We start from the raw sequence: 23,909 nt of genomic DNA, 5'->3' as shown, positions 1-23,909 counted from the left end.
TTAATCTGATATAATAAGGAGATAGAGTATATGAGTTTTAAGCAGAGAGAGTGGTAGATTTGATTGGATGTTGATAATGTTCTATAATTGCGTCTGTTTTTTCATTTATTTTTAAAGTCAAGGCAGTCAGCTAAGGACTTATGTGGTGGTTCAGATGGTTAAAGAATCTGCCTGCAATTCAGGAGACCCGGGTTCGATCCCTGGGTCAGGAAGATCCCTTGAAGAAGGAAATGGCTACCCATTCCAGTATTCTTGCCTGGAAAATCCCTTGGACAGAGGAGCCTGGTGGGCTACAGTCCATGGGGTCACAAAGAGTCAGACATGACTGAGTGACTAACACTTAACAGTCAGCTGAAGATGAAAAGTTGAGAGACAGGTGTTGGAAATTCCAGCTGAAAGGAGATATAGAAATGTTATCTGAGAGAGTGAAAGAGTTGTTTCATCATTATGGAAATAATATGGTATTTTTGAGTGATTTTGAGGACCCACCTGCCAGTGAACCAAGAAGAAAATTGGCTTTGAATAAGGCTGGAATTCTGCTAGGACTACAAGTCTCCCTTTGAATTCCACTGGAAGCTGTTTTAAAGGCTGGAGAGGGACAATTGGTAAATGCTTGAAAGATAATTTTTTTCCCTCCATTTTCCTTGAATTTTCATATAGTTAACATTTCCAAAAAGTTGAGAACAAAAAAAGAATAAGTTTAAAGAATTACAGTTTTCCAGAGCAAATCTGTTAAATAATAAGTCACAGCAGGAGGTATAATTAATTACAAGCCAAGTAAGCTTGAGAGATAATTGATTCAAATATACTCAACTCATCACCAAATACATTCTTCATAGTATTGCTGGAGTAATAAACTTCCTCAAATGCAGATGTTGTGTGTGACTGACAAGTGTAAATCATTCTGTGATAAACTACAGCCTATGACAGTTGTTTTCTAAACAGATGAATGCTAATGTAATACTCTAGTGAAAATGGAGATCTAGCATCTATTGTAGAGTTTCTGACACTTGAAACTGCCTCCCCCTTATAGATTATGTCATAGATTGATACTTTCTTGATCATATGAGATAGACATATCAGAACCAAAAACATAAAACAGGATTTCACAAGTCAGTTATGCTATCTCAAATATGGTCCCAAATATTTCTTTGATATTGTCTTTACCGTTTGTAATCCACTGATTGAAGGTGGGTTTCCTTGATTGTATGAATGATCTTGAGCACAAAAAACTGCCATTGTGCACTAGGCGATTAAAATGGCAATTAGCAGTAGGCAGCACAAAGGTACTGTTCAGTTTGCAGCTATCTAAGAAAAAGTCTTGTGGTTGTAAAAGTGTGTACATGTGCACTTGCTTTGGGGATGATGGGTCACGTAGTCAGAGGAGAAGCCTAACTCCTTGTATGCTGTGGTCCCCAGGACAGAAACTATGGGTGCATGGATACATTCAATTACAATTTTTTGATATTCAAAAGGATCTAATGCTAAATTTTCAACAAACATGCATATTTAGATAGATAATGTTATTTTTAAAAGTGTAATTGAAACAGGGGTGTGACTGCACTTCTTTATTGTATACCCTTAGCCTCTGAGATCAGTAGGCGATAGTCACAGTAGGTTATTTATTTCTGTGTCTTGGGGCACCAAGCTAGTGTTTTCCCAGCTACCGCTAGCAGCCCCATGATTCCTGTCCACTTGGCACTAAGGCATCTTCACTGAAGCCCTATGGGTATAAGAATCACATTTTTAAAGTATTAGGTCTTAAGGATAAATTTCAAGTCTCTGGCAAATTCAGAAATTAAGTGTCTGATCACTTTGTGCATGCATGCTCGGTAGCTAAGTCACGTCTGACTCTTTCCAACCCTGTGGACTGTAGCCTGCCAGGCTCCTCCGTCCGTGGGATTTAAGAATTCTGGAGTGTGTTGCCATTTCCTTCTCCAGGGGATCTTCCCTACCCAGGGATCTAACTGGTGTCTTTTGTATTAACAGTCAGATTCTTTACCACTGAATCACCAGGAAGTCCTTATCTGATCACTTTCTACCTCTTTAAATTCAACAGTGCAGTTTCTCTCAGGTACCAAGACTCTGTGTCTTTATCCATGCCATCCCTTCTCCTTTGGCATGCCTTCCCTGCTCTACGTTGCTTTATACTCTGTCTTGTATTTCATGACCAAATATCTATTTCCTCTTATTGGAAATCTTTATAAAAGCTCTACAGTCTCTATCCTCACCCCTGTCCCTTTAAATGTCCTCTTGCCTGCCTCATTCCAATAGACTTAATCTGGACTTTACCTTCTTACTTAAATACTGCATATACATAGATCTAATAATGTATGTGTGTGTGTGTATAACTGAAAAAATCCCCATATTATTCTTTCCTACTAGACAACATGTCACATCAGTGATCTGCCTTTTGACTGTACTCCAACAGCATATGTTTGCCCTCCAATTAATGCTTATCATCTATTAGAATTGTACCTAAAATAAAAGTGTGTGTATATATATATATATCCTGAGAGACTATTCTGTACATTTCATGAGATATTTTCATGCAGGATGTTCTGCTTTTGGCTTTTGATATTAAAAATTATTTCTGTTTCAGAAATAGTTTTATTTTCTCACACTACCATATAGTAAAGCCTTTTTAATTCATATGCTTTATATAATTCAGGGGCTTCCCTGTGGCTCAGATTGTAAAGAATCTGCCTGCAATGCAGGAGATGCAGGTTCATTTCCAGGATCAGGAAGATCCCCTGGAGAAGGGAATGGCAGTCCACTCCAGTATTCTTACCTGGAGAATCCATGGACAGAGGATGCTGGTGGGCAACAGCCCCCAGGGTGGCAAAGAGTCAGACACAACTGAGTTACTAACACTTTCATTTCATTCAGCTTTAATTTTGTTTGTGCCCTAAGTAATTTGTTAAAGCGATATTTTTAATAAAAAATCATGATCTATTTTCTTTTATACTCTCTGACTTATAAAGTCAAGTTCTTCATAAGTATGGAATACTTCATTTCATCAATTTGTAAATATTTTAATGGTGATGACATTTTAACACTATACCATTTTGCTTATGATGAAAAGATTTTACTCTGAGACCTACTGAAAAAAATGAAATCTTTGTTTTAAATATGAAATGATATTTTGTTTCCTTATATTAAAATGCAGTTAAAAATGTCAAAATAAACATGCAAAGCCAAAAATTAAATCTCTTGATCTTATTTTTGTGAAGTGATGACTTTTTCTATTTTAATTAACTCCCTAAAGAATTTTTAAATGTGAAAGTCTCTAACCTAGAGGATAATTTTCAAACAATTACATAAATAATTATTTACTTTATAATTTTTCTCCATTCCACATAAAGTCACAATTTTATCATATACTTATCTTACCCACCCCAATGAAATGTTTGTTGTGTTAAATAACCTGTAAGTTCCAATCTGCCATCCTATCCTCTGTCATATATCTATCATGGCATATAATTAACTGCTATGATTATTTTGATTTATAAATAATTTTATATAAATATAAGAATATGGAAATATGTACTTAAATACAGTAATAAGCAATCTAATTATCAGTTTTATTTAATTAGTATAATAACCTATAATTATAAATTTAATTATAAATGTATACATCATATATTGCTTTTTTTTTAATGCTGATTTCAACATGGACTGACATAGGAGAAGACCATAAAACCATCATGTTTTTTGTAAATTTATATGGAAACATTATAGATATATTCTCATTATTTTTATATAAATTGAAGGGTCATGCTTTTAAAAGTATCTCATATACAAGTTCAGAGATTTCTAAGAGAACATTAGTTAAGTTAAGAAACATAAGTTTCTTTTGCAATGTGAATGTAAAAGGCTATCAGAAGAGCCACCTGTGATGAAATTTTGTATCTTGAGTGTATCAGTGCCACACCTTGGCTAGTATATTGTACCCTAGCTTTTCAGATGTTACCATTTGGGGAAACTGGTGAAGTCTACACAGGATCTCTCCCTGTTATTTTATGTAGCTGCATGATAATCTCCAATTATCTCAAAATCAAAAGTTTAATTAAATCTTTTTAGAAACCTCTTTACATAAGAAACACATTAGCTCAAGGAAAGTACATGAAAATGTTAATAACTGTTTATTATTACCTCTCCTGGGTATTTGAAAGTAGTCTTCATTTTAAAAAGTGGATTGACATAGGTAATAATTTTTCAAACAATTTTTTAAAGTAATTTTTGTTTAAATAGTCAGATCAGGACATCTGCTGCTTTTGCAGTCTTAAAACATCAGTGCCCACTAAAATCACCATGACTTGAACTAATCCTCAACTTTAGAGTTTGCTATCCCCCTCCATAGTTTAGACTGAGTATAGGGAACACACTCACACTAACCTCATATTTAAAAAATGATCTAATAATATTAGATGGAGTATATGCCTTAAAAGTTAGTCAGGACCCTTGTGTTCAGTAGGAAAGTCACCTTTGTTTTATTCTAAAGTGTTTTTGAATTCAAGTAAGTAATTTTAAGGATTTTTAAAGTGAGCATGAAACTAACACTATAAACATTGCTTGGTCCTAGACAATATGTAATCTCGGTAAAGTGAGCATCTTATGGACCATTTCTGCCTGATTGGTGCTACTACAACCTGTAATAAGTGGAGAATTTGGATTTACCAACTAGTAGTTCTTTCTTCCCATCAGTGCTGGATTAGTACTGGTGAACATATTTTATTAAGATTTGTGATAATGTTTGTTTTTCACCAAACCTAATGCAGATCATTGTTCTTTTCTCAATACATTTTCTAAAAATTTCATCAGTAACATCCTGGTTTTCACAATTTAAACTTGTCACCTTGTTTATACTTGAGTATTGCCTAACTCATCATCAAACAAGCATTTATAAACTATGTTTTAGTTACTTCTGCTACTCAGTTCAGTTCAGTCACTCAGTCGTGTCCGACTCTTTGCGACCCCATGAATCGCAGCATGCCAGGCCTCCCTGTCCATCACCAACTCCCGGAGTTCACTCAGACTCACGTCCATCGAGTCCATGATGCCATCCAGCCATCTCATCCTCTGTCGTCTCCTTTTCCTCCTGCCCCCAATCCCTCCCAGCATCAGAGTCTTTTCCAATGAGTCAACTCTTCGCATGAGGTGGCCAAAGTACTTCTGCTACTAGATGATGTTATTTATTGTATGTTGGTATTTATTTGACTCTGAGATGCTCTCTTTATCAATCTCTCCCATTGTAGACAATTCTTTACTGGAAAATTCATAGACTCAAGTCTTTCAAGAGACCTCAGTAACATAGTTTATCTTCAATCTTTTCTTCAGCATCTCTATTTCTGCTTGCTCTTAGATGTCTTCAGTACTGTGAAACCCATCTCATGAGGTAGCTCATTCCATATTTGAATAGGTTTCTCCATTAGGAAATTTGTTGTTATATTGGGTTAAAAATCTGTCTATCAATTTATAACCCATGGACACTCACAAAACAGATACAATCACTTTTCTACATGGTGTGCCTTTGAGTATAATACCCTGGGGCTCTTTCTATTTGCAGAATGTGTATTGCCATTTTCTCCCCAATTGTTTTTCCTATTGCATTACGTGGTTTTGAGTTCTTATTTATTAGCAAACTTGAATTTGTCTATATCCCTCTTAGATTTGGAGTTCTAAATTTAATATACCAGATGAGTTCTGACTCTATCATATTATATTTTAGTCATAAATTTCCTAGCTATTGCAGGCCTGCAATGTATCCATACTGTTTTCTATTTATTTTATACCTGAAAAGTGCAATTGTTGTAAAATACCTTGAGCATATTAAGATTTGGTTCGATTCTATCTCTCACCTTGTAAATAATGTGTGTACCAGGTAATGGGGGAAAAAAAAAATCACTCTTTCAGTGATATTTCTTTTTCATTTCTTTGGTTTGTTTTACCTCGTTTATTCTCCCTGGAGTATACTGGGAAGATTACTATTTTTTCAAACCTCAATACATGTCTAGTTGGAAAATCTTAAAATCTATCATTTAAATTTAAGTTGAATTCTCAAAGGTCACTAGATTAAATCTCCTGCTATACTTAGTAAAGGAAAATGCATGTTAAGGGAGGGAAAGCAGACCATGTTTTTAATGTTTTTAACAGGCTAAATTGGGAACTTGTTAGTGCTCACAATCCAGTTCTTCAGAAGTTTAAACCTGAACTTGAAGCATCCTGGTCCGCTGACCTGCTGTGGAACATAGTGGTCACCACTGAGGAGGAAAGTGGTGCTTTGCTTTTCATGAAGAGCCACCTGCCATCACAGGTGTAGCAACAAACACTGGAGCATTGAAGAGCTATTGCATTTTCCCTCAGCCAGACATTGTGATGACAGCACTTTAGAGGTCGTTGGGCCACTTTCAAACTTTTGTCTGTTAAAGGCTACAGTGGAAATATATAGGCAATCTCGATTAATCAGAATCATATCTGCCTTGTAATATGATCATAAGCCTTCAAAGAGGCCTTTCCTTATGAAGTATTTATGAATTATGAGAAACAAATGTAGGCCTTTTATCCGTAAACATTACAAATATTCACAAAATGCAATTGTCTTCAACTGGATATTCCTCTCTTTCATCTTTAAAAGAGACACACTTTTCATAAAGTCAGCTGTTGGCAAAGACTAACAAGTATCTATGAAACAAAGGATCTCTGAACTTTGATTAGCTTGCTCTATCGAAGGTCAAGGAATTATATTCTTGGATGGTGATGGACAGATGTGGAAGCATTGGGTACAGACATGCTTGCTCGCTTGGTACTGCTATGGCTGTAGTGAAACGAAGGTCAGTTTGAACCGATGGGCCAGACATGTAACATGGGATGTCATAACAGTTGGAAAAAATCAGCAAATTAGGATACAAATTTATACTTCAGAGTAATACTCAGTTTTGTGTATAGCTTTGTTTTTCTTGACGTTTCTGCTTGTTTATGTGCCTGTTTCATTCTCTGCTCACATTTTCACCTTTCTTAAACTTTATATCCTTTCTCTCTCCTTTTTTTCCTCCCTTTATCCTTCATGTAACTGGCTGTGAATGAATTTGAATCGCATTTTTATGTTAGTGACAAGTCAAAGTGCCTAATTTACGCTATTTGTGGTCTGTATTCAAAAGCAGAGACATTACTTTGCTGACTAAGTTCCGTCTAGTCAAGACTATGGTTTTTCCAGTAGTCATGTATGGATGTGAGAGTTGGACTGTGAAGAAGGCTGAGTGCCAAAGAATTGATGCTTTTGAACTGTGGTGTTGGAGAAGACTCTTGAGAGTCCCTTGGAGTGCAAGGAGATCCAACCAGTCCATTCTGAAGGAGATCAGCCCTGGGATTTCTTTGGAGGGAATGATGCTAAAGCTGAAACTCCAGTACTTTGGCCACCTCATGCGAAGAGTTGACTCATTGGAAAAGACTCTGATGCTGGGAGGGATTGGGGCAGGAGAAGGGGGTGACAGAGGATGAGATGGCTGGATGGCATCACGGACTCGATGGACGTGAGTCTGAGTGAACTCTGGGAGTTGGTGATGGACAGGGAGGCCTGGTGTGCTGTGATTCATGGGGTCGCAAAAAGTCGGACACGACTGAGTGACTGAACTGAACTAAACTGAACTGTGAGCAATTTATATATTTATAGTATCTAACATCTGCATTAAAATTCCTATATTATGATGATTTTCAAAGTAGGTTTGGCCATTAGCAATCAACAATATCAACAATGAAATACATTGTCATGGTAATTATTAAAGGAAACATCCATGAGCAAATGGACTCTGAAAATGGCAACTTAAAATGACAAGCGGAGTGGCACATTGCTCCTCTGTGAACTTCCTGTGATACAGCCAAAATTTCATGAGCTACACTGATATGCTAGTAATATGGATGATAATAAGAGAAAGCAAAAAACATAAAACAAAAAATGTAGGCAACAAAAATTAGAAGATAATCTGGGAGGCAAGGAAATATATGAGCTATAATCATTAGTATAGTTGCTGTGTCTGTTGATAAAGTTTGCCTGACTTTAAAGATTTTGGCCATTTTAGATGGAGGACAGTCAGGCAGATCTGTACAAGTGTTCCAGTCCTTCACTTATCTGTCCAGGTGATTTTGGTAAATCACATAAAGTCTCTTGTTTTGTTTCCTAATCTGTAGTTAGAGGATGATAACCCTTCATATGAGTGGAAAGAAAAGGTTAAACAGGATTATATGGATAAAGCATGTGACTCATTATAGATTCCCATTGAAGGGTAGTATTCTGTTCTTCCCCTGTCTCCCCAGAAGGCAGACTGGCAGCAGCCAAAGGAGACATATCATCTTCAGGAGTTAGCAGATTTATCATGACTCTGACGGTTATCTCATGTTGTTTGTTGTTTGCAGGGTTGTTGAGTCTTGTAGTTGGACCTGTTCACAATGGCAGTATACATGCCGGCCAAAAAGCAGATGTCACAAACCTACTCCCTGGCCTTTTGTGCAGGTTGAAAAATGTATTGAAAGTGTAGTTTGAGAGTGATTTTCTGAAAGGGAGAAGATGCCCAAATAAGTAGCTTTTCCTCAAATGCCTAATTTAATCAAAGAATAACATGTAGAATTCACATTTTTAAATAAAATCTCTCTCAAGAATAGTTTTCTAGAGAAGAAGCACAGTGGATTGAACTCGATAGTGCCTCTCCTTACTTTCGCATTGTGCAAAGGTTTGTTTTTTCTGCTTTTTTTTTTGTTTGTTTTCAATGTGGCATAGCCCCTAATCTGTGTATAACAGACAAGCAGACTATGGTCTGTTTAGGTTGCAGATTCCCTCTTAGTGGAGAGAGTAGTTTGACAAGGGTGAGCTAACCAGCAACCCAAAAAACCATTGGTGATCTTATGAGCCGTAACCTGCTGATATTCAAGTATCCAAATCGGTGATTTTCATCAACAAAGACTAATTTTAGTAAAAGTAGCAGACTTAGATCCAAGGGACTTTAGGAGCTAATATAAAACTAGTCATAGATGAACATAATTATAACATTCCTTGCTTAAGACATAGTTTATATATATATATGATCGCTGGGTGGATAGAAAAATTCTCTCAGAGGTCATATTTGATTAAAATCTGCTTGATATTTGAGCTTGGGTCCAACTCGGGCAGAGAATTCCAACCAGAGATGTGAAGATCTTAGGGCTAAGTTGAGCTTGGTTGTGCTTAAGGAATAGAAAGAAGGCCGCTGTCGCTGGTACTCAGTGGAAAGCAGCTAATCACAGTATTAGACTGGTGCTTGATCATATCAGACCTTGTAACCAGGGCCGTAGACCGGATTTTTATCCCCCATTCAGGTCAAAATCCTGCCCAGTCAGAGTGACCCAGCCCTTATTTTTAAATAAGTCCCATCTCAACCTGGATCTCAATCTGTCCTTCATATGGATATTATAAATTATATATATGTAAAAGTTCTTGGCTATATTACAGCAACATGGGTATACTGTTAAATTAATTATTGTAGAACCCTTTGAAAATCTAGGCAGCAATGCACAGATGCAAAATTTATAACTGGAGCAAACAAAAAGAAGCTGATGTTTCCTTAAGGATACTGATATTTTTGCGGTTTCTTTCTTTTGCTGTCGTCACCAGAGATTTATATAACGTTTGGGGAAATTTTCAATATTTAATCATAAGCATTCTTATTTCAATGTAGGCTATACATGCAGACCAATCTGAATTTGTTCTCACTAGAGGCAGAATATATTATTATTTTTTTTAATTGGGGTATGTTCGGATGAATGCCCACGTGTGTTAAAACTTACACAAATTTATGCATTAATAAGGAAATATGATTAGTGAAGAGTTTAATGATTTGACTTTTCATAGTGATAAACATGTTGTAAAAGGCCCCTAAACAGGGATTGTAAACTATGGCTGAAAAAAAAGAAGAGGATAATCTTATTTGAGCATTCCAAATAATTTCTTGTTTAGTTTTCTTTATGAAAATATCTTTTCTAGAAGCCTACACCATACTAATTATATAGCCACATTTGTGGGTATCTAAAGTATTGATTCTATAAACTTTAAGTTGCATTTATTCCAATGTAGTTAAGAGTTTTTTCCCTTAATTTCCATTTCCTGTTTCAGTTACTCTGGAAACAATTTCTTAAGTGATGTGTATTGGTTTCTTTTTTTTTTTTTTTTTTTTTACTGTTTCAGAGTTGATGTTGAATTTTATTTGAGTTTCTTAGCTTTCTTTGTAGATTATTAATTCAGTTCAGGTCAATTTATTTAAAATTATTTTTTTTTTAAAAAAGGTATAGGACATGATTTCTATCACATAGACATTTATGGTTGTGTTAGGAAGACTGGTTACAAGAACTGGTTTGTCTCCTGGTGTCTTTCATGCTAACTAAAGAATTGTCAGGGAGATTTCGTGAAGCTTATGGTAAGACTTGAGTAATATGTAGAGTCTGGGGATAGAAGAGGAATGGACAATTCTTATATTTGTTTTTGGGAGGTGCTGAATGGTTGCATTTCTTAGTATGTGTGTTTATTTTCTCCTATCATCTAGAATTCTGTTATTCCCTAAAACACATTATTTAATGTAATAAACCTTTTGGTCTGGTCTATGTTCAGTCCAGTTCAGGATGGGGTTTGTTAAAGGTATCAAGAATAAGGCCTATTTCAAGAGACACCGAGCGAAATTTAGAGGAAGATGGAGGGTAAAGCTGATTACTATGCTCAGAAATGCTTGGTAATCCAGGATATAAACAAGTACAACACACCCAGATACAGGGTGATAGTTCACATAACCAACAGAGATACCATTTGTCAGACTGCTTCTTCAGTATAGAAGGAGGTATGATAGTTTGTGTGGCTTATGCTCGTGAGCTTCCAAAATATGGTATGAAGGCTGCCCTGAAAAATTATCCTGTGACCTGTTCGACTAGCCGCCTGCTGACCCTCAGACTTCTCACTAGGTTTGATGTGGACAAGATCTGTGAAGGACAAGTGGGGGTGACTGAAGATGGATACGACATGGAGACCATTGATAGTCAACCTGGTGCCTTCACCTGCTATTTGGATGCGGGGCTGCCAGAACTACTACTTGAAGTAAAGGTTTGGGGTCCTGAAGGGAGTTGTGGATGAAGACTTGTCTCTCGCTCTGATTATGATTCAGAAAGCAAGGAATCCTTTGTAGAAGGACACTGGAAGCACATCATAGATTGGGAAGTTGAAGATTATACATGTTACCTGATTGAAGAAGATGAAGGTACTTACAAGAAATAATTCTCTCAGTACATAAAGAACAATGTGACTCTAGATATGACTGAGGAGATACCTAAGAAAGCTCATGATGCTGTAGCAAAGAAACATCTCCTCATAAGAAGAAGCCCAAGAAATAAGGTTAAAAGAAGATGTAGAACCATCTCAGAGTGTCAAATGTCCAGAAGAAAGATGGAGTAGCTTAGAAGAAGGTAAGCCTACACAGAGCTCAGGAACAGGCCACTGGAGCTGATAAACCAAAGCATAATTTTCTATGAAGATTTTTTTGGATAAGGACAATAATAAATTTATTGACCAAGTTAAATAAATAAATAGAAGAGAAAATTCTGGAGAAATAGGACTCAAACAAATGAATAATATTAAGAGTTCATTCACAAAATTCCCACATAAAACTGTTTCTTATTTTTCCTTGGCTCTCGCCTGTTCATTTGATGACTAATATTTTAGATAGCATTCCATAAAATGTGATTGTATGGACTGTATTAGAATTGATTTTGAAAGGAGGCCCATATTAAAAGTTACACTTCAGAACTGATAGTATATCATACAAATATATTCCTGCTGTGCCTGTCAGAAGTGATTGACAGTTCTTCTGAACTAAGTTTAAGCTGATCTCCAATAAGTTTGGATGATACATTGTTCAGTTTATCCTGTAGACCTCCACTTTCAATGTAATTTTTTTTTTAGGAGCTTCACTTCCTTTTCCATACTGTGTTAACAGATCCTTTCTCATTGCAGTGTAATACTACCATACTTTTTTCTGTGTTATCAGTCACTGTTGTAATTAAATGCATTGTGTTATTTGAAAAATGTCTATCTCTCCCATTAGACACAAAACTCCATGCAATGAGTATTGTATGCTTCCCATTCATGACTGTATCACCAGCACTTAGCACTGAGCCTGACACAAAGCAGATACACAAGAAATATTTGTTGAATGCACCACACTATTCCAGAAAAAAGTAAATGCATAATTAAAAAATAAGGCTTAGAGTGATGGCCATGGAAGTCTGAATCTGCTAGAGTGTGTAACAACTCACTTGCTGAGTCCACTAGAAAAAAAAGGCTTATTTTATTATATTAGCTGACACATGCTCATCTTTTGAAAATTTATTTTCAGTATGGAAACATATTATAAGTATTAGAATACATTTAAAATCTCTTATCATCTAGTAGGTGCTCTCCTTAATCTATCCTGCTGTATCTTAGACACTGCTAATCACATTAGACACATTATCTTATTTAATCCCCTTTCAGGAGTGTGCTAAAATTATCTTCAATCTTGCAGTTGAGAAAACTGAGGCCTGGAGAAGTTATGTGCCTTGCCTAAACTTATACAACTGACATGACCACATGTTGGTGCTATGAGTATGTGGTTTTAAAAAATTGTTGACCCAAGGAAATTGCCAAAAATAAAAAGCTACTCACACATCGTCATGCTATCATAGTATACTTGAGAGTTGAGATTTTGGACTCAGAACGTTGAGTTCCACCTGTGTTTATTAGCTGAGTGACCTTGAGCATTTTATTTAACTTTTGAAAATCTCAGATTCTCCAACCATGAAACACACAGTTGATATTACAGCCTTGGTAAGTGAGACTACGTAATATGTGAGGACTAGAAATCAGTGGACAGTCTGTGAATTTGAATTTCTTTCTCTTTTCTATGTAATACCCATATTTTCTGTTTTATTCTAGCCAAAGCACTAAATGCTAACTCCCTTTGTTTGTAGGAATGTGTACAAATAGACATTAGAGAACTATATATTAATTAGCAAGATTAGTACAAATTTGAAAACTGCTGAAGGAGTTGTAGTTGAAATTTAAATATGATTAAATAGCAGCTTCCCATAAAAGTTTGCTTCAATTTCCCACCTTCAGAACACACACACAGAGGCATGTACACACAGTTTCCTGAAGAACTATTAATAGGTGCTGTTCTTTTCCTTCTGCTTTATCTGTCCCCGTGCAACTGGTATTTCCCAGCTCTTCATCTGCCCGGAGTGCTTGTCTACTTAATGCACTGCTGCACTGCACCTTTTTTAGTATTGTAAATATCTATAACTTTATATAGACTAAAAGAATATTTCTCCTGAATATGATCTTAAAATATTTGTTATTTAAGAGGAATAGTCAAGGAAAATCCTCTTACAGTCAGTAGAGTCTATAAAATCATAATTATTTTGGAAATTATTTAGGAAAGAGAATTAATTCCCAGATGCTTTATATTTATTTATCTACAGACCTTTGTTCTCCATAGCTTATATTCTTCTCCTTTACTTCTGATGCTATTTATATGTACCTTATCTTTAATTTGCCTCCAGTCAGTCTTTTGAAATGAAGCTGGCTAAATATAAGTAAATCAACATTGTGTATCTAATTACAAATTTTAATAAGATGATGGAAAATTATCAAATCATGAATGTTTTTTTCTACAATAGAACTATTATAATTACAGTTAATCTGTGAGAAATAAATCAATCAGAAGGGAAAAACTAAAAAAGGAGAAATACTGATAGGTGAATAGTATTTCCAAACTTTTACCATTAAAATAAGTTTTTAAAAGCTAATTACCAATTGTAGTTTAATATTTGTCAGTAATGTATATCTATATATTTTAAGTTACTGTCAGTTTTGATCTGAAGCAGTAATTATCTTCATTTTATATATAAGGTGGAATTTTTAATCTTGTTTGAAAAAGATGGATGCATATTTGTATACCTATAATGACATATACCTATCTGTATATGTCATTAGCTAACCTATAGTGATTTGTTGTGTAAAAAAGCAGTGATTGTTCAGATGAAATATGTAAAAATTTCATGTAAGATCTCCCTTATGTTTCATTATAGGAGATAATTTAACTTGGCTTTCTGCCTTCTGGACCTTGAATTGCTCAGCTTTGGGGGGCCCTCCACTTTGAAAAAGATGTTTCTGAATTTTCTCCAAATGTTAATAGGATATTTTATCTGCTCTAATGCTTTGAAATTTTTGTGAGAAGGCAGAGAAATATAAATCAATTTATAAATAAGTAATATGAAAATTTATTAATTTCTTAATCACATTGTAATCATTATCATAGAGGATTGTTAGTTACTTTAGATTTATTTGTTTTCCTGTGTCAGACTGAAAAACTTTTACTTTCACTGAAGGTCCCTTACCATTCCGCTTCCCAGCCCCATGCACGTACATACATACTTCCCATAAAGTGTACCTTTTTCTCATCTTACTTGAGCAGGCAACCAAGCTTGTTAAGAATATAAATTTAGAGAAAAAGGAGACTTGAAAATTTCTCAATGTGAATTCTTATTTTATTAAAAGTATAATTGGAATCATTTAGCATATAAAAGTAAAATTGCTATCCATTCCTACTTATTTCCTAGAGAATACCTGATTAGACTTATAGATAATATAAATGGAGTTAATTTTAATTCAGTATTTAATAAGCTAAGTACAATTTAGGCCTTAAGGGAAAGAAACTGTTTTATTGTAATACTGAATTTAGATAACCAGGGCTCAGTGGATATAATATGATTAAACTATATATTAATTTAAATAAAATAAAGTTATATAAGTTGAAATAAAAAATGTGATATTGGAAAGAAAACTTGAAAACCATATTTCATAATAAAAACCAATGTTTTGAAATTTATATTATTACAGACTTTTAGTAGTTGAATTAAGATTTTTGTCTCACTATAGTCATGTGCTTTTTGCTACCTAATGTTATTTAAAATTAATATATACAGTAGCTATAATATAATTCTGTTTCTAAAGACCCAGATGCATTTTACCATATTGAATAGATGATACTATTATACTGTATTAGATATGAATAATCACTTTTTGTACTTTTTCATCTTTAAAAAAATTTCTCAATAAATTCTAGTTGACTGACAGTATAATTTCATGATAAAGTAAAAAGCATTTTTCCCTTACTGTCTAATTTAATTAAAACTATAGTGACAGATGAAGTTTTAAAAAAAAATTTTAATAGTGTAAATAGTAAGATATTACCTGCTTTTCAGTGGTGACGTTTTAGAATATCTTCCTTTAAGAAAGTGTTATTTTCATTATGATTTAAGACTCTGTCCTTCTATTTGACATGCCATACTTTTTCTATAAAAAAATTAAAAAACAACCACAACAACAACCTGAAAGTGCTTTCTTTGTTCAAGGTCAATCTGCTGCCTCAGTTGAAATACCCAGATCAAAACATGTAACTTTTGCTTCATGGTTTTATGATGTACTTTTTAAATAGCAATTCAGCTTCCAAGACTGTGTAATAGCTAAGAGGAATATACTACTTAGTAATGTTGGAAGGAAAGTTATGACCAACCTAGATAGCGTATTGAAAAGCAGAGACATTACTTTGCCGACTAAGGCTATGGTTTTTCCAGTGGTCATGTGTGGATGTGAGAGTTGGACTGTGAAGAAAGCTGAGCACCGAATAATTGATGCTTTTGAACTGTGATGTTGGAGAAGACTCTTGAGAGTCCCTTGGACTGCAAGGAGATCCAACCAGTCCATTCTGAAGGAGATCAGCCCTGAGTATTCTTTGGAAGGAATGATGCTGAAGCTGAAACTCCAGTACTTTGGCCACCTCTTGCAAAGAGTTGACTCATTGGAAAAGACTCTGATGCTGGGAGGGATTGGGGGCAGGAGGAGAAGGGGACGACAAGAGGATGAGATGGCTGGATGGCATCACCAACTTGATGGACATGAGTTTGAGTGAACTCCCGGAGTTGGTGATGGACAGGGAGACCTGGCGTGCTGCAATTCATGGGGTCACAAAGAGTCAGACACAACTGAGCGACTGAAATGAACTGAACTGAACTGAACTGAATGTCTCCTACTTGTTACTATACAATATTAGTACAATTAGTAACATCTAGTGGAATAAGTTTCTGATTTTGAAAATCCTAGAAGTTACTCAGGACCAGAAATAAATACAACAGTCCACAAATAGTTTTGAATTAGAAAATGTAACTATATCTAATAAATATTGTTACATCTGATTATACTTGCTTGCCAAGAAAATTTGACTATATTTTATTTCGTTGTAAAGTTCATCTGTAAGATGTGAGACAATCAACAGTTTTGATTTTAGGGATATTTCCTAAAAATCTTAATATTAGAATTATCTGTGTGTGACAAAATTTTCTTAATAAATTCCCATTACTTGATTACAGGTTGATATTTCAGACATCCACACCAATTAGAATCCTGATTATTTTGATTGCCAGAAATCTGTAAATATATATATTATTCATTGATATATTCAGTTTCTATATCAGACACCTGTGATTTAAACATTTTTAGTAGTTATGATTTATAGGAAAGTCAGCTGCATTCAGTTTTTGAAATTTTTTTTTTTTTTGCTTCATAAAATACATGAGTAAGCCAATCAATTGATCTTAGGTAGTATAGATGACATAGTGTTTGTTTCTAATTTATATGCTAATTGATTTAAGATAGAAAGCTAATAACTAAAATAGGTTACTTCTCAAATACATTCAAGCTGGCTTCTCAATATGTACTTGTTAGCATCCCCTTCTAAATGTTAACATCTAACTCCTCCAATTGTTTGGCAACTAGGCTATCTTGTGGTTTCTATGAATAGACTTTAAAGGCTTTGTGTCAGTGGAATAATCTTAAAATCAAAGTCCTACCTTGTCTGCTATAACATACCAAGTAAAACAGTGCTCTTAAATTCTGCTTTAAATTTTTATGGGACTCTAATCAACTGGATATATCAACTGTGTTACAGGCTGTCTGATGACATTTTGAAATAGAAAAAGTAAATTGCCTTTTTTATTGTACCCTTTGCCAGACATTTTCCTACTTTGACTCAAGGCAAACCATTCAATTGAGATGATTCAGTTCATTTATTACTGCAGAGCTCATTGAGTAATATTTGTAATTCAGTCATAATTTGAAATACATCATGGGCTCTTCTTCTCAGCCCCCTCAAAGAAGGAAAATGCAATTTATGGGTGCTGAGTTTGAAATTTATGATAGTAGAAATAGTAATAGACATCTTTCAGAAATTTATATTTTCACTAGTATATATTCCTTATACTTGTTCTGGTGTTCTATTTAAAAGACAGATCTTAGATTCAGTGAACTATTTCATTCATGTATAAGCTTAATAAGTTCATCCTTCATGTAACTGTTGGAAGGTAGGGTGCAAAACAGGAGTACCTCACATTGGAGGTCCTTTATATTTAGATTTTTAACATATATGTAAGATTTCACTGCTGCTGCTAAGTCACTTCAGTCGCGTCCAACTCTCTGCGACCCCATAGACAACAGCCCACTAGGCTCCCCTGTTCCTGGGATTCTCCAGGCAAGAACACTGGAGTGGGTTGCCATTTGCTTCTCCAATCCATGAAAGGGAAAAGTGAAAGTGAAGTCTCTCAGTCCTAGCGACCCCATGGACTGCAGCCTACCAGACTCCTCCATCCGTAGGATTTTCCAGGCAAGAGTACTGGAGTGGGGTGTCATTGCACTAGCCCCTTTTAAAATTGCTGAGAACTGAGTTTCTAATGAGCTTCCCTGGTAGACAGCATTCCACAAGTGTTGTGACAGTTTGTTGTTAGAGGAATTACGTGTGATTCCATCAGGAGACAAGGACTCTTGGAAGCTTACATCTAGACTCCTCTGAACTTTGCCCCATGCATGAACCTTTCTCTTTGCCCATTATGCTTTTTATCCTACTGAATGTATAAATCATAGCCATGAACATGCCTATATGCTAAGTCCCATAGGTCTTCCCAATGAATCAGGAAATCTGGAGATTGTCTAGAAGACTCCCAGCCCAGCTGTCCTCTTGTAACTTAACTTCAGTGACTTGGAATAGATATATTTATATAATAATTAAATACATTGTCAACCTTAAGTTGGAAGTTTACATAGTGTAAGAAAAACGAAAAAGAAAGCTACATCATTGTTGCAGCGATACTGTTACCTCTCTATAACCTGCTCTTTTTCAAGTTTGATTTCTGGATCGTGTCCATGCATTTACTCATGTATATAGTTCTGGTTACCTGGGCTTCCCAGGTGGCACTAGTGGTAATGAACCCACCTGCCAATGCAGGAGACTCAAGAGACACAAATTAAGTCCCTGAATAGTGTCTGGGAGATCCCCTGGAATAGGAAATGACAACCTGCTCTAGTATTCTTGCCTGGAAAATACCATGGACAGAGGAGCATGATGGCTACAGTCCATTGGGTCAGACATGAAAGAGTCAGACATGGCTTAGCACCTGAACAAGAACATTTTAGAGCAATGTTTCATTATGCTGTGTGCTCAGTTATGTCCGACTCTCTGCGACCCCATGAACCAGTAGCCCTCCAGGCTCCTCTGTCCTTGGGATTTTCCAGGCAAGAATACTGGAGTGGGTTGTCATTTCCTCCTCCATGAGATCTTACCGACCCAGGGACTAAACCGATGTCTCCTGCATCTCCTGCATTGGAAGGCAGATTCTTTACCACTGGGCCATCCGGGAAGCCCTTTTAGAGAAATAGAAGTTAGTATTTTTATTTTTATTTATTTATTTATTTTTTAAATTTTAAAATCTTTAATTCTTACATGTGTTCCCAAACATGAACCCCCTTCCACCTCGCTCCCCATAACTTGAACTTTTTAATTAAATGTTCCATTTTCATTATTATTTCTCATTACCACAGGAAATTCTGTTTCTATTTATTCATACCAAGAATCTGTCTACTCACATTGTTACAGCCAAGTATGTTAAATGCAGTTTTATAACTCCTTTTAGGACTTCCCTGGTGGTTCAGTGGCTTAGACTCTGAGCTCCCAATGCAGAGGGCATGAGTTTGATCCATGGTCAGGGAAATGGATTCCTGATTGGAAAAGACCCTGATGCTAGGAAAGATTTAAGGCAGAAGGAAAAGGGGGCAGCAGAGGATGAGATGGTTAGATCGCATCACCAATTCAATCAACATGATTTTAAACAAACTCTGGGAAACGTTGAAGGACAGGGAAACTTGGCATGCTGCAGTCCATGGAGTTGCAAAGAATGAGACATGAGTTAGCGACTAAACAACAGCAACATAATACCGTTTGGACAGGAAGAGGGTAGATTAAATACTGTGGTAATAGGATTCAATAGGATATTTGGTAACTCTGCCTTTAATCAACTATGTGATACTGGGCAGGAATTTTTTTAATTATTGACATCATCTTGTTTTGTACTTTGAATTGTAATATCATTGACTTTTTTACTTCTTTTATCTTTGTAGATATTAGGACACTATCTTCCCATTTCAGTGTGTCTACCTTGGAAACATTTTGTCCATGACATTTATGTTAGAAGTTGATAGAACATGTCCACCAGTCCAAACTGGATTGATGTAAATGAATCAATAAGGTTGATATGAGAATGTGGTGTGATATGACTGAAAGGATCCCAAAAGTACATATGTCATCTTTAGATATTCAAACTGAAAAATTTATAGCACAGTTGTCCCTCAGGACCTTCAAGGGATTGATTCCAGGAGCCCCACCATATAGCAAGATCCACCAGTGCTCAAGTCCCTTATATAAAATGGCGTTATTGTTCAGTTGCTCAGTCGTGTCCGAGTTTTTCCCACCCCATGCACTGCAGCATGCCAGACTTCCCTGTACTTCACTATCTTCTGGAGGTTGCTCAAACTTATATCCATTGAATTGGTGATGCCATCCAACAGTTTCATCCTTTGTCATCCCCTTCTCCTCCTGCCCTCAATCTTTCCCAGCATCAGGGTCTTTTCCAATGAATCAGTTCTTCACATCAGGTGGCCAAAGTATTGGAGTTTCAACCTCAGCAACTGTCCTTCCAAAGAATATTCAAAATTGATATTTTTTACTATCGACTGGTTTGACCTCCTTGCAGTCCAATGGACTCTCAAGAGTCTTCTCTATCAGCTCAGTTCAAAAGCATCAGTTCTTCAGCACTCAGCCTGTTTATGGTTCAAGTCTCACATCCGTACATGACTACTAGAAAAACCATAGTTTTGATTATACGGCATATGGCATAGTACAATGAATACAATGGTCCCTCTTTAGCCAAGGATGCAAAATCTGAGATTATAGAGGGATGACTCTATATTTATTAAAAAATATAAGTAGACCTCTGCAGTTCAAACCTCTGTTGTTCAGGGGTCCCTATCCTCTGCAAGATAAGCGAAACAGTAGTGCCTGTCAGATCAGGCCCAGGGACAGTTTGTCATCTCTGGTTTACATATTCATATCTTCATAAATCTACCCAAGAGATTTCCTATTTAAACAGATTTTGTTCCTACTATGAGGTATTTTGAGCTAAAAGTAGCTTTCAGTTTACATTTCAGAAGTAAAATATACATTACTAATCAAATGGACAAATTAGGAAAGTCTGTCCTTTTCAAAACATTGTTAAGGATGAGTTGTCAGTATGCATTTATTCAAGACTTTTTTCCTGAAATTCTCATGGAGCACACTTGTTAAAAAAGAGTATAGATGTATACTTCCTTTCAGTTTTTGCAGTAAACTCAAAACTGCTCCCTTATGGCTCAGCCCGTAAAGAATCCATCTGCAATGTGGAAGACCTGGGTTCAGTCCCTGGGTTAGGAAGATCTCCTGGAGAAGGGAAAGGCTATCCACTCCAGTATTCTAGCCTGGAGAATTCCATGGGCTGTATAGTCCATGGGGTCACAAAGAGTTGGACATGACTGAGTGACTTTCACTCCCAAAACTGGTCTGAAAGAAAAAGGTTATTGATTAAAAAGTAAAAAAATATAGATATTAGACATTTCTATGTAAAATAGAGCAGTTTTGATCTGTTCATTTCTTTTTGTTAAATAGAAATTGTTTTTTTTAAGCCTTAAATTAATATTTATTCTGCCTTCACCATGGCTTGGCCTAACAATCTAGAATCTCCTGGCCCCCTTTCATACCTATTGGATTATTTGGATTTCTGTTTTGTTTTTTTCTCTTTTAACTTTGAGTAAGTTTTCAAAATTCAAAGTAACTTATCTAAAGCAGTTAATTACCAACAATACTCATTTCACTACAGAGTTTAGATTTACAATTCTGGAGTTGATTGTGATGACTTAATCTCTACTTAGGTCAGATTGCTCTTTAATATATGGAAGGTTAAAAAAATACATAAATTTCAAGTGGGTTAAGGAATTGTGTACACTCTTACTGCTTTGTCATTAAGCTAAATGAGGTATTAAAGTCTTAAAACCATAGTTATAATGAGATAGAGAACTCAACCATAACTGTATGACTAAAAAAAAATACTAATTGATGATGCCCTCTTTTCAATTGTCCGAAATAGACTTATTTCATGTGGCGTTTTTAATTGAGTTATAACTGTTCTTTGTTTTTCTTTCTGTTTTTATGGATATAAGACTCTTTAACTTGTAGAACTTTTTACTTTATTAAGCATCTATTCTCTAGTACTTAGGTCTCTTTCTTTTACCCTCACAAAGCAGGTCTAGTAAGTGTAGTAGTACTGATCATAAGGTTGATTTCAGGAGTCTTTTTTTCTTTTAATTTTTATTCTAAACTATACCTGTTTGAAACTGTAGAATAAGGAGATATTTTAAGCAAACACTGAAGGCTGAAGGTAGTTTTCTACTGATAATGAAATTAGGTTTTCTAAAAGAAGAGTATATGTAACTGTGGTTATTTTACATGAAAAATCTTGATGAAAATTCAGAAATAATTAACAGATTTTGGGGGGTAACCACTACTATGTAGTGATCACTGTATGCTTGCTGAGGATGGAGCACTGAGCAAGACAGTGTTCCTGCACTTTGGACCAGACTGGCCCATTTTTTTCTTAGTTTTTCTCAGCCATTGAGTGATTTTTTAGTTAAAGAAATTTAACAGGTTTTCCTTTTAGAATGAATTTCATCAAACAAATGAGGTAAATGTTAGTAGTTTTCTGGTGTTTAAATGGTGTATTTCTTTGAACATCATGACTCCTAAGATAGTAATTTTGATTTTAATTATTATTATTAGCAAAAGATGTATCACAAGGAAAATGTTCTATACATTATGCCTAAAAGTGTATTTATCTGTTATTTTAGCTGGGAAGTTTTAAGATTTCTTCTGTCAAACATAAGATGGTGGTTGGAAGAGTATGGCTTTGATGGATTTCGTTTTGACGGTGTTACATCAATGCTCTATCATCACCATGGAATAGGTAGGTGACCTGATACATTCCAGATGTAACTAATGATTTTATTTTATATTTTTACTGGAAGATTACAACCAGACTTAGGATTCAGTTACATTGCTACAATGACCATTATTGTTGGCTTGATTTTTATTAGTTCTTTTATGTCTCTAATCAATTCTGATTCCTTTTTGGCAGGAAGTCAGGTATAAATACTTTTTATAAGTAAATAAAGGGTGCTGATTTTCTTTGAAATATTTCTGCTTAATATGCTATCCTTAATATGTGGCATTCTTATAAAAATATTTTTTAAGGATATAGTTTATTATACCAGTCTCAGGCTGTGAAAATGACAGCAATTATAATGAAAAATAAAACACAAATTAATAAATGAGAACATTTGTTAATGTATGGGTTCATTTGCATATTAAACATTGAAGATAAATGTATACATTTTAAATATAAATGTGCTCAGTTAAAATTAAATTATAAATTAGTTTGTAATTAAAACTATGGATTAGAGACCTTCAGTTTAAAAGTTGTACAAATAAGTGGAATCATAGAATCCTAATCCTTCAATAGATAACATGTAGAAAAATTATTGTTTTTTTAATGACCCAATATTTAGCAACCTTATTCATAACTAATACCTGGAAACAAACCAGGCATGCTTTAATAGATGAATGGTTAAAAAATGTGGTATATCCATAGCATGAAATTCTACTTAGCAATAAACAGTAACAATATTGATACATATAAAAATTTGGATTAATTTTCAGAGGATTATGCTGACAGGGAAAAAACCTTGTTTCAAAAGAGGACATATATATAATATGATTACTTTTATGTATCATGCTTGAAGTGACAAACAGAGCAAGTCAGTCGTCATCAAGGGTTAAGGACCATGGTGAAAAGGCAGGAGGAAGTTAGATCTCATTATAAAAGGATATCAGGTGAGCTACCTGTGATGTAATTTTATATCCTGATTGTATAATACCAGTACCTTGGCTGGGATATTACACCATGGCTTTTCATATGTTCCCATTGGAAATGCTATTACACCATGGCATTTCAAATGTTGGGAAAACAAGTAAAGTCTACATAGGATCAGTTCAGTTTAGTTCAGTTCAGTTCAGTAGGTCAGTCGTGTCCGACCCTTTGCGACCTCATGAATCGCAGAACGCCCGGCCTGCCTGTCCATCACCAACTCCCGGAGTTCACTCAAACTCATGTGTGTCGAGTCGCTGATGCCATCCAACCGTCTTATCCTCTGTCGTCCCCTTCTCCTCCTGCCCACGATCCCTCCCAGGGTTTTTTCCAATGAGTCAACTCTTCACATGTGGTGGCCAAAGTTTTGGAGTTTCAGCCTCAGCATCAGTCCTTCCAATGAACACCCAGGACTGGTCTCCTTTAGGATGGACTGTTTGGATTTCCTTGCAGTCCAAGGGACTCTC

General features: G+C 35.4%; 1 protein-coding gene and 1 pseudogene across 1 annotated transcript in view; both read left to right on the top strand.

Moving 5' to 3' along the window:
* The window catches only part of GBE1 (1,4-alpha-glucan branching enzyme 1), a 306,336-nt gene that overhangs the window by 183,779 nt on the left and 98,648 nt on the right, over window positions 1-23,909 (top strand). Inside the window, exon 8 of the mRNA XM_068972275.1 lies at window positions 22,367-22,482. Coding sequence (XP_068828376.1) covers window positions 22,367-22,482 — 116 coding nt within the window. The remainder of the gene's footprint in view (window positions 1-22,366; window positions 22,483-23,909) is intronic.
* On the top strand, window positions 10,645-11,516 carry LOC138091184 (large ribosomal subunit protein uL18 pseudogene; annotated as a pseudogene).

The sequence above is a fragment of the Capricornis sumatraensis genome, chromosome 1 (assembly GCF_032405125.1).
Source record: "Capricornis sumatraensis isolate serow.1 chromosome 1, serow.2, whole genome shotgun sequence".
NCBI lineage: Eukaryota > Metazoa > Chordata > Mammalia > Artiodactyla > Bovidae > Capricornis > Capricornis sumatraensis.
The sequence above is the reverse complement of the archived record's forward strand: the minus strand, read 5'-3'. Positions and strand labels throughout refer to the sequence as shown.